The following is a 14178-nucleotide window of genomic DNA, read 5'->3' on the forward strand; positions in this document are numbered from 1 at the left end:
AAAGGTTTAAATTTCTATTAGTACATTGTACTACCTGTAATCCCTGCTCTATCAAGGTTATCGAATAGCCTCAGGATTATTTGACAGCTTGAACCCGTTTCTTTTTCATGAAGTTACGAAACTATTGAATGTTTACTAGGTTCGCTGTCCAATAAGTGGCTAATTGTTCTCCATGCAAAGCGGCGCTGCCAATTGAGGGTGCAAAATTGTCTAATGCAATTTGCAATTGAAGGAGATTGATTAATTCAAGAATTGTAAGGCTTTCAGTTGATACTTTGACATGTTCTCAGAGCTGGTTCAAGCCTCAACTCAACGAAATGCAAAAATATTTACAGCGATCAAGCGGATAGAACTTGTAGAGACATTTTGATTGTACACCGGTTTGTGTTATAAGTGCTGAAAGTCCTGTTCTAGTGTGAAGGTAAGTGAGCAGATTCGTTGAATTTGATTTGAGCTATTTTAGGCATCTAGTTTTTGCTTTTGAATACCCCAAGTTTTACACTCATAGAAAGTATGTGTACTTGCAATACAACAGAAAATAAAGGAATTGTAATTGCAGTCATTTTGGGAGAGTTAGCTGTAAACAAAAATTTCATTTCAGTAATGGCTTACCAGTCGCAGAAAACTCGACCTAAGACTAAGAGTAAAACCAGTGCTCGGGCAGCAACGTCCTTGATATCACTTACATCTAAGAGGTACACACAAATGCTGATTCATAGAGCCATACGCTTGATTGTTTGATTATTGTATGCTATGATTTTTTCTGTTATTGCTGGTGCTTGTTTGCATTTGTCAATGTCATCTTTGCTATCAGTATAGTCGACTCTTGGCTCAGAATATCTGTCGATACGCTGGAAGCAAGGTTTTCCCTTACCCACCTACCCGAACTAGTTGTATGACTCAAGCCGCATTGGTGGCGTTTTTCAAATACAGTATAAGAAGCAGCTGCTGGACAGTATACCTGTACTCTCTATAAGTTCTGTTTGACTACCAAAACTCAATAAAATGTTCATTGTCACTAACAGTTTCGTTCCAATGTCCCTGTTTATGTGAAACAGGAGCTCTGTATTGGAAACGATAACCTCAATGTGCTTTTTGCAAGTAAAAATGAATGAGTAAAGACAAACCTGAAAAACTGAAAAGCCCTGAACAAAATACAAAGCCTAAAACCTCAAAAATATATTATAAAATAAGCATTTTGAAAATAGCAATTAATACTTTTAAAAATTTTGAGTGTAATTCAAAATTTAGGAATTAATAATAGATGATATTGACGGCAAGCAATTAAAAAAATGTTTGTTTTTTTGTTTGCTTTTAAAATACATGGGAGCAACAAAAAGAAGAATACAAATTTTCAAAAACTGCACAGTATAAAAAATATTATATTGAATTATCCAAGCCGAGTGTGAGTGAAACTATGCCTAAAGGAGTAATGACAGCAACGATGGTTGAATTTGTTGCTTCTCCATTGTGTCTAGATTATAAAATTAATTAATTCAGTCTACTATACTACCATCTAATGTTCATTTTATACGTCCCACGTGTTTAACTAACACTTTAAATTTGGTGACGGTTTTTCACTAACATTCAGAACTCAACTAGTGAGTGCAAACCGTGACTCGCTACAGGTCTGGCACAAGTTTCGAGATGAAAAAAGCTTTACCAGCTGAGCGGCGCAAGCGAGCTGTTGGAAAGATATCTCCGAGTTGCAGCAAAGCCACATCACCTAGTGATTGTTGTACAAGTTCTCCCAGCCCGACAATGGAGACCAGCAAATCTACTACGTATGCCTTTATCTCTATTTCGTTTAGTTAGGCTAGAATTGTACTATAAGAAGTAGCAAAGATTTGTGTAAGAACAAAGTAATGCCATATTTAATTAGTTGGAACACTCAAGAGTATAAATATTCATTATCAATACCTTTTGCTGTTTTAATAAAACCAGCTACTTTCCGAGGCAAAAGGCTCGGCAAGGCAAAGGCTTGTCACTTGACTGCTGAAGTAACACGCTGAAGTAGTCAACAGTAGAAATTGGGCTAGATTTAGTGCATAGATATTACAGTTGGTCTGTCTATTTTTTATTTTTCTAAATTTACATCCTTGTCAAGAATATAGTTTACTCAGTTTCTCAGCAATTGCTTCCCCTAGTAAGCGAATCCACATGAAATATATAATTTTTGTCGAAATGCCTGAAAAATATTAACGATTTGGGTTAGTGTGCTGAAAAAGATACCAAAATAATTATGAACTGTTTTTTTCTCTTTGGTAGTAAATGAAATAAACCGTTCAATGCGTCGGCTTTGTCGCCGTTTAGGTTAGCTGATATTGGGTATAAGTGGAAGTCATTATGTGCCAACAGAACTCAATTTGATACTCTTCAAATACTGTCAATAGTCGGAGGTGAAGTAATCAATAGAACAGGCTTCTGTCTAGAAATAGCTTCGAGGAGATCGTATTTATCTTCTCGGAACTTTTACACAAAGTTTGCATTGACCATTAATGCGCTTCACGTATTGTGGCACAGATTATGTTATTTTTCAATAGACACAAGAACGACCTTCCGCCAGTTTATACATTTGCTTTGTATTCTGCTCTTGATATGGTTTCTAATTAAAACATTTTCTGCAACTCAAAATGAATTCAAGATCAATACTCGAGCCAGTAACTAATTAGATAAGGTCCTTTCAATTGTTATCGATCAGGTTTATCATTTGCTCACCTGAACATTAATTTAGTAGAGACCAGGTGATTATTACTGCAATATATCGGTTCACTTCTGACTAGTCTTTATATATTATATTGTTTGCTTTCCTTCAGGCTAGCTGCTATCATTCGCAAATCTTCAAAATATTGCAATCACACGAGTTGGCGTGATTGTTCAAATATATTTTTATCTTCTACAGTAAGTTAGCGTTGTTGTGTGTCAACGAGCAGCTGACGGTCTACATGCTATTTGTTCATTTCTCACTGATAAAGGTCAGTTGAATTCTTTCTTATAGAATTGAGACGGGAAATTCGAAGTCAAACCAGAACAGTTCTGACCTAGCCGCTTTCTATGAATGCATCAAACCTGCTGCGAAGGAAATATCTCAACGCGAGGAGACTTTGGACTGTGGTTCACAGAAAGAAACTTTAGACTGTAGTTCACAGAAAGATACTTTAGACTGTGGTTCACAGAAAGATGCATCAAACAAGCCAATAACTTTTAGCGCATTAGTTCGAAGAAGACAATCGGTAGAACAAGCGGTGAAACAGTTTAAAGGGTCAAAAATGGAGTCAAAGAAAGACGGGAAGGGCACAGCAAATGACAAGATTGTTGAAGCCTTTGTTAAGTCAGAGATGAAGAAGAACTCTTCCTTTAATGACCTCGCTAGAGTCGACAGCGGGACAAGAAGGAATGGGGTTGGCGGAGGTGGTGTCTCTCCAGAGACTGGATGCAGCGAAACAGAACTCATGCTAAAAAATCCGAAAAAGCTGACAGTGTTTGAAGGGATGCTGACAGATGACTTGCCACCTCTCAACTCTAAAATTGTCAGAATATTTACGAGCTCTACATTCACTGGTAAGTACACAGTGAGTACACAACTTCTATTTCTAATGTTACAGTGTAATAATTTGGATATCATTGAATTTGCTCATTGCCTTGAATTGTGTAGCATATACTCATTTTTAATGTGGAAAATTGATAAATATGTATTACTTGTACAAAAAGATCCATGTGGTGAGATGTAGTATTATAGAAATATAAATCTCAAACGATTGAGAATAATCTAATTTTAATAGCTACAAAGTCATGCTCAAAAAGTTTTATAGAATAACAATTTATTTTATTTGATTCGGTACACTAATAGTTGTACAATACGCAGCTGCTAATGTCAAGGTTTAGAAAACGCTTTGAAAAGTTATGTGGCTCTGGGTGAATCATGAAACCATTGACTGGTATTAACTGAATGCATGTATATATCAGAAATTCACCATATAGAAGTCAGGTCTGTATATATATTAGTCAGGTCTGTATGTATAATAAGCCAATCTGTATGTATAATAGTCAGATCTGTATGTACAGTAGTCAGGTCTGTATGTATAATAGTCAGGTATGTATATATAATAGTCAGGTCTGTATATATAATAGTCAGGTCTGGATGTGTAATAGTCAGGTCTGTATGTATAATAAGTAGGTCTGTATAAGTAAGACTCAGGTCTGTATGTATAATAGTCAGGTCTGTATATATAAGACTCAGATCTGTATGTATAATAGTCAGGTATGTATATATAAGAGTTAGGTGTGTATACATAATAGGCAGGTCTGGATGTATAAGTATTACCCAACAAGTTCTGGCGAAACTGTCATTTTGATAAAAGGTTGGGAAATCTTCATCTGAAGTATTTAGTTCTCTACTACATGCATGGTCTGTTCTTTGCATATCTTATTATGTTTGTGATAGGCCTAGATATCAAATACTTCTATTCTTAGGCTTTTATATATGACACTGATTTATATCCTCATTTTGAGTGACAATTTTCGCTAAGCAAGGACTAGGCTACCCTTTGTTTTAAAACCAAGCCCATGGCATGTTTATATTCTTTAGATGGCCTCATTTTAGTTTATGATCTTTAGAAAAGTGCTCAGCTTCAAGATTTTTTAACCACAATAGATAATATTAAGCTGATTACGGAAGACCTCGATCGGTTTCCTGACTATTTATAAATGAAATCCCGTAAGATGTAAGAGCTTTTCCTGTTTCTTGGGTACCTTTAAACTTGCTGCTATACTAGTTGAGTTGTCAGTTATATTCTCTTGTCGTTCTGTTTACAGACACTCAACTAGAAAGAAATGCTCTAATGGCCGATGTCTACCCCAAGATTAAAGATCACTGTAGAGAAAAACATGGTTTGGAATTTCAGGTATAGTTGTCAAATGATCTTGGATTTTTCTCAATACTCTAATGCATTGTTGCTGACCTTTGAATTTACCGTTATAATATTCTCTTAAGCTCTGTGTCACGCAAGCCAGTCATTTTATGCTTTATCTTAACTTCAATAGTGTCAAATATGACTTACTCAGTTAGCCAATAATCTGATTCGCTCCATCGGAGGTCAACATCATGCTCTTCGTGACTGGTTCAATTGAGAGCGTAAGATTTCAGGCTACAGAAAAATTAAATTATAGTTTTAAAATTAATTGAAATGATTTAATCAAGTCAGTGACTCTTCAAGCATCAGTCGTTGGCTGCAGTTGCTTTACTCTCACCATCCATGATACTGCAGTTGACACGGCTCCTGTCATATCAAAGACTCCTGTTATTGGCATTTAGTAAGACTCTTTGTGAATCGAGAGCTCAATTGCATAATCAATTTCTGGAGACTCTCTGGTTAACTGAGCTCATAAAGACTTGCAGCTAATTACCTTCTGTGATGAGACATTTGCTATGTGAACAACCTAAATAATATTGATGTTTGATGAAGACGACTGGAGGTGATCCGAAGATCATGCCTACATTTTCTCATTTGCTTTAGTCACTCCCATGAGAGACCTAAGGCTTTGTCAACTATCATAATTATAATTATATTCTTGGCATTATTGTTCACTCTAAGCATGAACTTTGCATCAGTTGATTGCTTTCGTAGAGTTTTTTATGCTGCGATGAATGTTTGAGCAGTGATCTACTGTAAAAGGTTTAAGAGTAATCGGTAAAGGTCTGCAATCGTAACTTTGTTTTAATACTGAACTACATGAATATTGATGCAAGTGTGTTATAAATGCAGGTAAAATTTCTAGGTAGACAGTAAATACAAAACTTACAAAGCGATTAAAATGATGAAGGACAATGACAATTACAACTTGTCTGTAATTGTCAATATGATAAATTCAATAAGGCAAGCTGTGAAATCATATATGCTAATTTATGTCATTTTATTACAATTACACAACCAGAATTTTTAAGATATCCTGAAATATATATTTGTGGCTATAAATTCAACTTTCTTATTTGTACCCTTGAGAGAGTAAGATCAATGGAAACACAGCTTAAGGTTAAGTTGAAAGGCTTTTTGCACTAACTACTAGACAGTGACATAAAGATGCATAAAAAGACAAACTGGAAAAAAAACGATTTTTAATTTTCAATCGTTCTTGTGACTTTATAATAGCTACAAAAGAAATTATATTATTATTCAGAATTGCGGCTTGACTAGTTTCAGTATTGAGTTAGTAGTTAATGATTTATCTAATGACAAAAGTATGTTATTAAAGCTTGAAGTTTCAGAAACTTCACTATATGTAACGCAACTGAAGGATAAACTCTGATTAAAGATAGACTCAGATGTAGTGATAAACTCTGATTAAGGATAGTCTCAGATGTAATGATAAACTCTGATTAAGAATAGACTCAGAAGTAGTGATAAACTCTGATTAAGGATAGACTCAGGTGTAGTGATAAACTCTGATTAAGGATAGACTCAGATGTAGCGATAAACTCTGATTAAGGATAGACTCAGGTGTAGTAATAAACTCTGATTAAGGATAGACTCAGATGTAATGATAAACTCTGATTAAGAATAGACTCAGATGTAGTGATAAACTCTGATTAAGGATAGACTCAGGTGTAGTGATAAACTCTGATTAAGGATAGACTCAGATGTAGTGATAAACTCTGATTAAGGATAGACTCAGATGTAGTGATAAACTCTGATTAAGGATAGACTCAGATGTAGTGATAAACTCTGATTAAGGATAGACTCAGATGTAATGATAAACTCTGATTAAGAATAGACTCAGATGTAGTGATAAACTCTGATTAAGGATAGACTCAGATGTAGTGATAAACTCTGATTAAGGATAGACTCAGATGTAGTGATAAACTCTGATTAAGGATAGACTCAGATGTAGTGATAAACTCTGATTAAGGATAGACTCAGGTGTAGTGATAAACTCTGATTAAGGATAGACTCAGATGTAGCGATAAACTCCGATTAAGGATAGACTCAGGTGTAGTGATAAACTCTGATTAAGGATAGACTCAGGTGTAGTGATAAACTCTGATTAAGGATAGGCTCAGGTGTAGTGATAAACTCTGATTAAGGATAGACTCAGATGTAGCGATAAACTCTGATTAAGGATAGACTCAGATGTAGTGATAAACTCTGATTAAGGATAGACTCAGATGTAATGATAAACTCTGATTAAGAATAGACTCAGATGTAGTGATAAACTCTGATCAAGGATAGACTCAGATGTAGCGATAAACTCTGATTAAGGATAGACTCAGGTGTAGTGATAAACTCTGATTAAGGATAGACTCAGGTGTAGTGATAAACTCTGATTAAGGATAGGCTCAGGTGTAGTGATAAACTCTGATTAAGGATAGACTCAGATGTAGCGATAAACTCTGATTAAGGATAGACTCAGATGTAGTGATAAACTCTGATTAAGGATAGACTCAGATGTAGTGATAAACTCTGATTAAGGATAGACTACATCAACTCAATTTTAACATTTTTACACATCTTTAATAAAAAAAGACCACAAACTTCTTTGTATTCACTAGGGCATACCGATATATTAGAGGTAGTGAGCAAGGAAAGACGTGCAAAAGGTAAGAATGGAGTGTGCAGTTACAATCTACATAGCAGTGGACTCATCAAAGACTCTTTGAGGAAATGTACAGTAAATCATAACTTCATGCTTATTTACGCCTGCTGAAATATCATCACATTTTGAAAACAGTAATCGTTTTCAAATTATTGAGAAGCAGATAAGATTTTCACTAAACGCTTGGAGAATTGACACTTTTGGGAGCATTTTTCTTTGAAGTTTGTTTTCATATTCAGATTTTTAAAAAGCAGCTATGTGAAAAAAGTGCTGTGTGCCCCAAACATAGCTTGATTGCTGGAGTGAAATCAGTTTTATCGTTGGCCTACTTTGCTTGTTACATTTAGCAAACTTTTTAGCATCACCAAAACTGACTTATTATTCTGTTCGATGACTTCTAATTAAAAGTTCTTTCATGACATCCAATAAAGACTAATATTTTCTCACTAATGATTATGGCTTGTCACCGGTGATTGAATCTTCTCCTTTAACTGTAATTAAAGACAATAGACTATTAGAAAAGTCCTAGTTCTCTTGTCTACTATTTCCACTCTGTGGGTGTAACTAGCTCTGTAGTTATAAACGGTTGTTGTATGTTCTCCTGCAATGAGGTCAGAGGTCAATTTTTACACTAAGTAAATGAATAGATGAACAAAAGTAATAGCGCGCTACTCTACAGAGGAATAATAAGCTATGTTAGATGATAAAAACTGTTTCTGAAATAATTTGTATTGTTAAGATGACAGTCTTTACTGTATTCAAATGTCACATCACCGTTTATAACGGGCCTATTTTAAATATTTTTTTGTTTAAATAACATATTCTGTTAATCATCTTCCTTGCTGCTTGTTATGTATCAGTTGTACATCAGCATTTCATGATGTCACCGTAAGCGCTTGAAACATGCGGAATTACTTAGGTAAATTTTTAGTTGGAATTATTTTATATCTTTTTTTTCTGTTTATAGGTTGTGGACATGCGATGGGGAGTAAGAGACGAGGCTACTGATGATCACATGACTACAGAGCTCTGTATGAATGAAATTAGAAATTGTCAGAGGTTGTCCACCGGCCCAAACTTTGTTGTGTTCTTAGGTCAAAAATATGGCTATCGTCCAATTCCAACAATTATCGATGGTGAGTCAAACATGACACAGCATCATGGGACTGTCAAAGGGTAGAAAATTGAGAGTGACTATCAGGTGTATCTTATGTAGAACCATATTTTACATTCTAGAGTATTAGACTTTCATCTGGCAACCATATGTAAAAAAGTGTGTCAGGCCCCCACTGGCCAACGACCACCTTGATTAAGGGCCATCACAGACCAATGACCACCTTGGTTAGGGATCATCACTAATTAATGGCCATCCTGAATATTGATTACGTCTGTCTGACAGCCAATAATGGAAAATTTCTGCTAATTGATAACCACAACTGACCTATGACTGTCACAAACCAATGACTACTGATAACCAATGACTACCAAGGCCTAACCAACGCTACTGACCACTGATCATATTTAAAAAGTAAACCTTTGCCTGCTGGCCACCATAATTTGCATATCATTATTAACATGACTTCGCATGTTCTTGTAGGTTAATAGAAGTTATGTTTCTGTGGTTTTAGGAGCAGAATTTAACAAGTTTTTAGACTGTACAAGGCAGTTTGAAGATGACCTAAATTTGTTAGAATGCTGGTACAAGGAAGACACCAACACAGTCCCTTCTGTCTTTATTCTTCGTCCAATAAGTACTGTTTATTACAACTTCAACAACAAGGTGAGAGACATAGCACAGTATAAAACCATCTTAATTGTAAATATCTCTACTTATAAATATAGAAGCAGTGAGTTAGCCAAACATAGATTAACCAGTAAAGCTTGAAACATAAAATACAGTTTTAAATTTAGATTACTCAAATACAGCCGCTGGCTCTTTTGATAAGGTTTTTACACCTTTGTGAAAGTCTTTCAAAGTTGATGAAGTGTTTCTAAACCTGGGGATGAGAAAATCTTGACACTTAGAAACACTGAGAGCCAGAAAAAAACAGTCTTTAAATAAGGAGTCACCCAGCCCATCCTAAAACAAAATGGCACATGAGCGAGCTTGTTTCTCCTTTGCAAATAGACTGTGTTACCAGCAATTTTTTTTGTCAAAAAATAGGCAGCTATATTGACAATTTAAATTGGTGAGCATATTGCCTGCAGAAATTAAGTTTTTCTTCAACCTATATGTATGTATGGCTAGATCTCTAATTACTGTATACTGTAATATATGTTGTACATACAATTTTGTTAAGGTATATAATTTAAAAAATAACTAAATTAAAGAATAATAACCTGACAGTATATCCTAAAGAAATCTGTTACACTACCTATTATGAAGATGACAGAACAGGAAGCTCCTGCAGCTTATATTGCTGGGCACATCATGTGTTATAATAGGTGATAGGCCTGCCATTTTTTATGGCTAACATGACAGGAGTATACGAGACTGTGTACCGGCGTATTATAAAAAGTGATACGCTGGCCTATCCACCAATCACAAAATAGTCTGTCCTGCCACCCTTTGTAATAAATAGGCTGTATGACAGTCCATTTTTAGGACATACTGAGTCACCAAGGTTTGAACCGCTGACTTTCTGCTCGAAAACTAATATTACAATGCATTGTGTCTTTGATCAACATAATGAATATAAAAGCAAATGCAATGAAGTTATTAAAATGTTTCAATACAATATGGCATGCCAACTAGTTGGAAATAAAGGGTACCAAAGTTGTTCATGAACTATAGTAAATGTGCTGGTCTAACTAACATTCACATCATCACATCGCACTCATACAAACGTTGCGCAATGCATTGCTCTACATGTAATACTTCAACAGAGAAATGCAAAGCTACAGGAGGGTGATGCCAATGCATGGTGGGATACCATGTGCCAGCTTCAGAAGATCCTTCGCAGAGCCGCTCAAGTGCTCTTTGCTACCAAGAAGATTGATGAAGAAGGAATGCACAACTACTTCATGTCAGGTCTGATAGCCTTTGCGTAACCATTATTATTACTATTATTGTTATTGTAAAAGTTTTTCTTCGCAGCCGTGTGGTGGTAGGTGACTGGTTTTAGTCTGTGTTGAGTCCGGGTCTTAACAAAAGGCCAAAGGATCCAACATCTTCCTCAATTCCACTAAGAGAGGACCTTCCTCAATATGAGAGCTGTTCCTAAGATGGCTGTCTTCTGTTTAGGCTCAAAAGACATGTTAACTCCTACCTGAACATAGCTGATAACACAGTCTTTAATATAACACTTGACTTTACACAACATAAGATACCTGCAACACATAAAATACCTGTAACACATAACGACACAACGTAATAATAATAATAATAATCATTATTATTACTATTATTATTATGCTCCAGTTTTACCAGTTTTGGTAAGTCGTGCTTCCAGAAAGATCTGTCACATAAAACACAAACATCGTTATTAGGTGAAAGTTACAAAAGCTACAATAAGAAGCTAGTTTAACAAGTTACCGATGTCTGCTAGTACAGGACTGTCTGCTAGTGCAGGACTGTCTGCTAGTACAGGAATGTCTGCTAGTACAGGACTGTCCGCTAGTACAGGACTGTCCGCTAGTACAAGACTGTCCGCTAGTACAGGACTGTCCGCTAGTACAGAACTGTCCGCTAGTACAGGACTGTCCGCTAGTACAAGACTGTCCGCTAGTACAGGACTGTCCGCTAGTACAGGACTGTCCGCTAGTACAGGACTGTCCGCTAGTGCAGGACTGTCCGCTAGTGCAGGACTGTCCGCTAGTGCAGGACTGTCCGCTAGTGCAGGACTGTCCGCTAGTACAGGACTGTCCGCTAGTACAGGACTGTCCGCTAGTACAGGACTGTCCGCTAGTACAGGACTGTCCGCTAGTACAGGACTGTCCGCTAGTACAGGACTGTCCGCTAGTACAGGACTGTCCGCTAGTACAGGACTGTCCGCTAGTACAGGACTGTCCGCTAGTACAGGACTGTCCGCTAGTACAGGACTGTCCGCTAGTACAGGACTGTCCGCTAGTACAGGGCTGGTAGTAGAAGGTGTTAGTAGAACCCGTACTTGTGATTAGTAAATCTATTCATTGTTGATTTAACCATCTTTCTTAACTCCGAACTGCTCTGTGAGAAAACTAATTATTTTCATCAGTAACTGATATGTAAGTTAAGTGGCACATAACATATATCACAAAAATAGCCAATGATATAATGCGTAACATAGCTGATAACACAGTCTTTAACATAACACTTGACATTACACAACATAAGATACCTGTAACACATAACAACATAACATAAATGTAACACATTACACACTTGTAATACATAGCAATACATAACATAATTGTAACACTTTGCACGCCAATAACATATAAAACAACACATAACATAACGCATAATACGCCTGTGACTCATAAAATATATTGATAGAGAATGTTTTATTAACCATTTATTCTAGTGACTGAAAGAGAAATTCAGAATGGGATACTGAGAGCCAAGGACACTGCTGACCACACGCTGGCATACATCAGAAACATAGACTCCCTCAACGTTTCCGCTCTGAGATTCTCCAAACTATTTGTCGACATAGCCGGCCGGTCAGTAGACGCAGAGGCTCAGCAGCTTCTTGATAAACTCAGAGACAAGAAGATACCGGCAGCTCTGGCTGAAGAGAACATAGCAAGGTATGAGACATGCCCAGACAGGTCATTACTAATTGTGTAAATGTCTGCCTAGTAACAGGTCTATGCTAGTTGGGGTTCTATGGCCAACTACATTGAAAGAGTTCAGGTGAATAAGATTAGATAATCACTTACCAGTAATGTGAGTCTTACACCAACCAATATCTGTATCACTGGCTATGGTATAGCACTTATAGTGAGATCTCAGTGAGCTCAACAAAGGAGTTGCCTGCCCATTGTGAATGACACCGGTAATGCCAGAGGTTAGGAGAAACGCATTACGTTTCTTAAATTTTTCTATAATATATTGCTAACTAGCTCTGAGCAAACAACTTCTTCCTTTTTGGATTGTTCATTCTGCGCACTTAGTAGTGCATCATGCATAGAAAGACCTCGAATCTGAGCATAATGTAATCCGCTAAGACTTGAGGTAATTGCTAACAATTTGAAATCCTCAAGTTTTTAGCACAATTTTTTAAAGGTCACACTTAAATTGTTATGTTATGTTATGTTCTTAGTAACCATGCAGATACACAAACCATGGGACTAAGCCCCAAACTCCAAACTCCATGTAAGGTAATTGCTAAGTAATTAAAAGTGATGATTCGGTGATGATTTTTAGTCATCACCAAATTTTTCTCACTTATAAAAAATAATAAAAATGACTAACAACATTGGATTAACAACGTCTAGACCAGGCGTAACAAAATACCTCAAATCTAGACAAAGACTTTAGTACACCGATGTCCGACGATCCGTGACAAGATATACAGGCACTTGGACTGAATGAGCTAGTTTCGGCTTTGCAGCAGACGGAAAATTAATTTCAAAAACTTTACTCCTACATTGAGATAGCTTTGCCAAGAATGCAGAGATCATGTTTGTTTGATCGGCACAATGTAATTAATGCAATAAAAAATTTCGAAAACTCCTTAGAATCAAGCAAGCAGCAGGTTTTTAATGAATTTACATACGTGTATATTACATAAGTGCTGGTAGGGGTAAAAAGCATTAGCTATGTTGGATTTGCTGCTGCAATCCAGTAAAACTGCAATAAAACAATCCAATGCTTTAGCCCTGCTATACTTATTATCTATGATAGGTTCTCTGTTGAGTGGACTGGCAAAGAAGGGCTGGATGTGGAGACCCACAAAGAATACCTTGATGAGTTTTGTGACCACTTCTACAATTCTATTCTCAAGTTGGTTGATGACGCTGTCAAGAAGAATGATGAGCTGATGAATGACAGAATCTATGCTGACATATTACAGGTGAGTGATATACATGTATATACGTACTTTCTATGACACGCTGTTGAATAAGCAACCTCCTTTACTCACTGCAGGTTCCATCAAGTTGGCAAATTTTTACAAATAAGCAAAGCTTTTTATCTTCTTATTTCATTTCAGCACCTTCATATGTGCCTCAACCTTGTGAAACTGTTCAAAGGGAGAGAAGAGATAATCGAGAATGTAACAGAGTACCTCAAAGGTGAGACGGTTTACAAGTTGGGTTCTAAGGATTCTTAGTGTATTTCAGAATGTCACAATTGTATTGATGCAATATTCAGGTGTTTAACGATTGACTTGCAACAAAATTCACATTACAGTTATTTGGTATCAAAAGATTCACCATGTCTTACTCTGTTGTGTTGTAGGTGCAAAATATGTGGGAATGTGATTACAAGCTCTTAAAAGCTCAAAAACGAACAGTTAATCGCAGCCACACGAGACCGCCGTAGTTTGGATTCTCTTTCCAAAACGGCTCAAATATGACGTAGCTGTGGTAAATGGTTTCTGTTTGCACTTTCATGCAACCTTATTCGTCGAAATATTTTCACAAATATACTTCACGCATTCA

At 36.4% G+C, this 14178-nt stretch overlaps 1 protein-coding gene across 1 annotated transcript in view; it reads left to right on the forward strand.

Annotated features, from left to right (window-relative positions):
* Positions 1-603: 603 nt before the first annotated feature.
* LOC137393877 (NACHT and WD repeat domain-containing protein 2-like) overlaps positions 604-14178 on the forward strand; it is a 36462-nt gene continuing 22887 nt past the window's right edge. The window contains 10 exon segments of the mRNA XM_068080590.1: positions 604-695; positions 1629-1784; positions 2999-3561; positions 4816-4904; positions 8558-8726; positions 9219-9370; positions 10477-10621; positions 12096-12321; positions 13421-13589; positions 13728-13809. Of these exon segments, the coding sequence (XP_067936691.1) occupies positions 604-695; positions 1629-1784; positions 2999-3561; positions 4816-4904; positions 8558-8726; positions 9219-9370; positions 10477-10621; positions 12096-12321; positions 13421-13589; positions 13728-13809 (1843 nt within the window).

This window comes from Watersipora subatra, chromosome 4 (assembly GCF_963576615.1).
Source record: "Watersipora subatra chromosome 4, tzWatSuba1.1, whole genome shotgun sequence".
In the NCBI taxonomy this organism is placed as follows: domain Eukaryota; kingdom Metazoa; phylum Bryozoa; class Gymnolaemata; order Cheilostomatida; family Watersiporidae; genus Watersipora; species Watersipora subatra.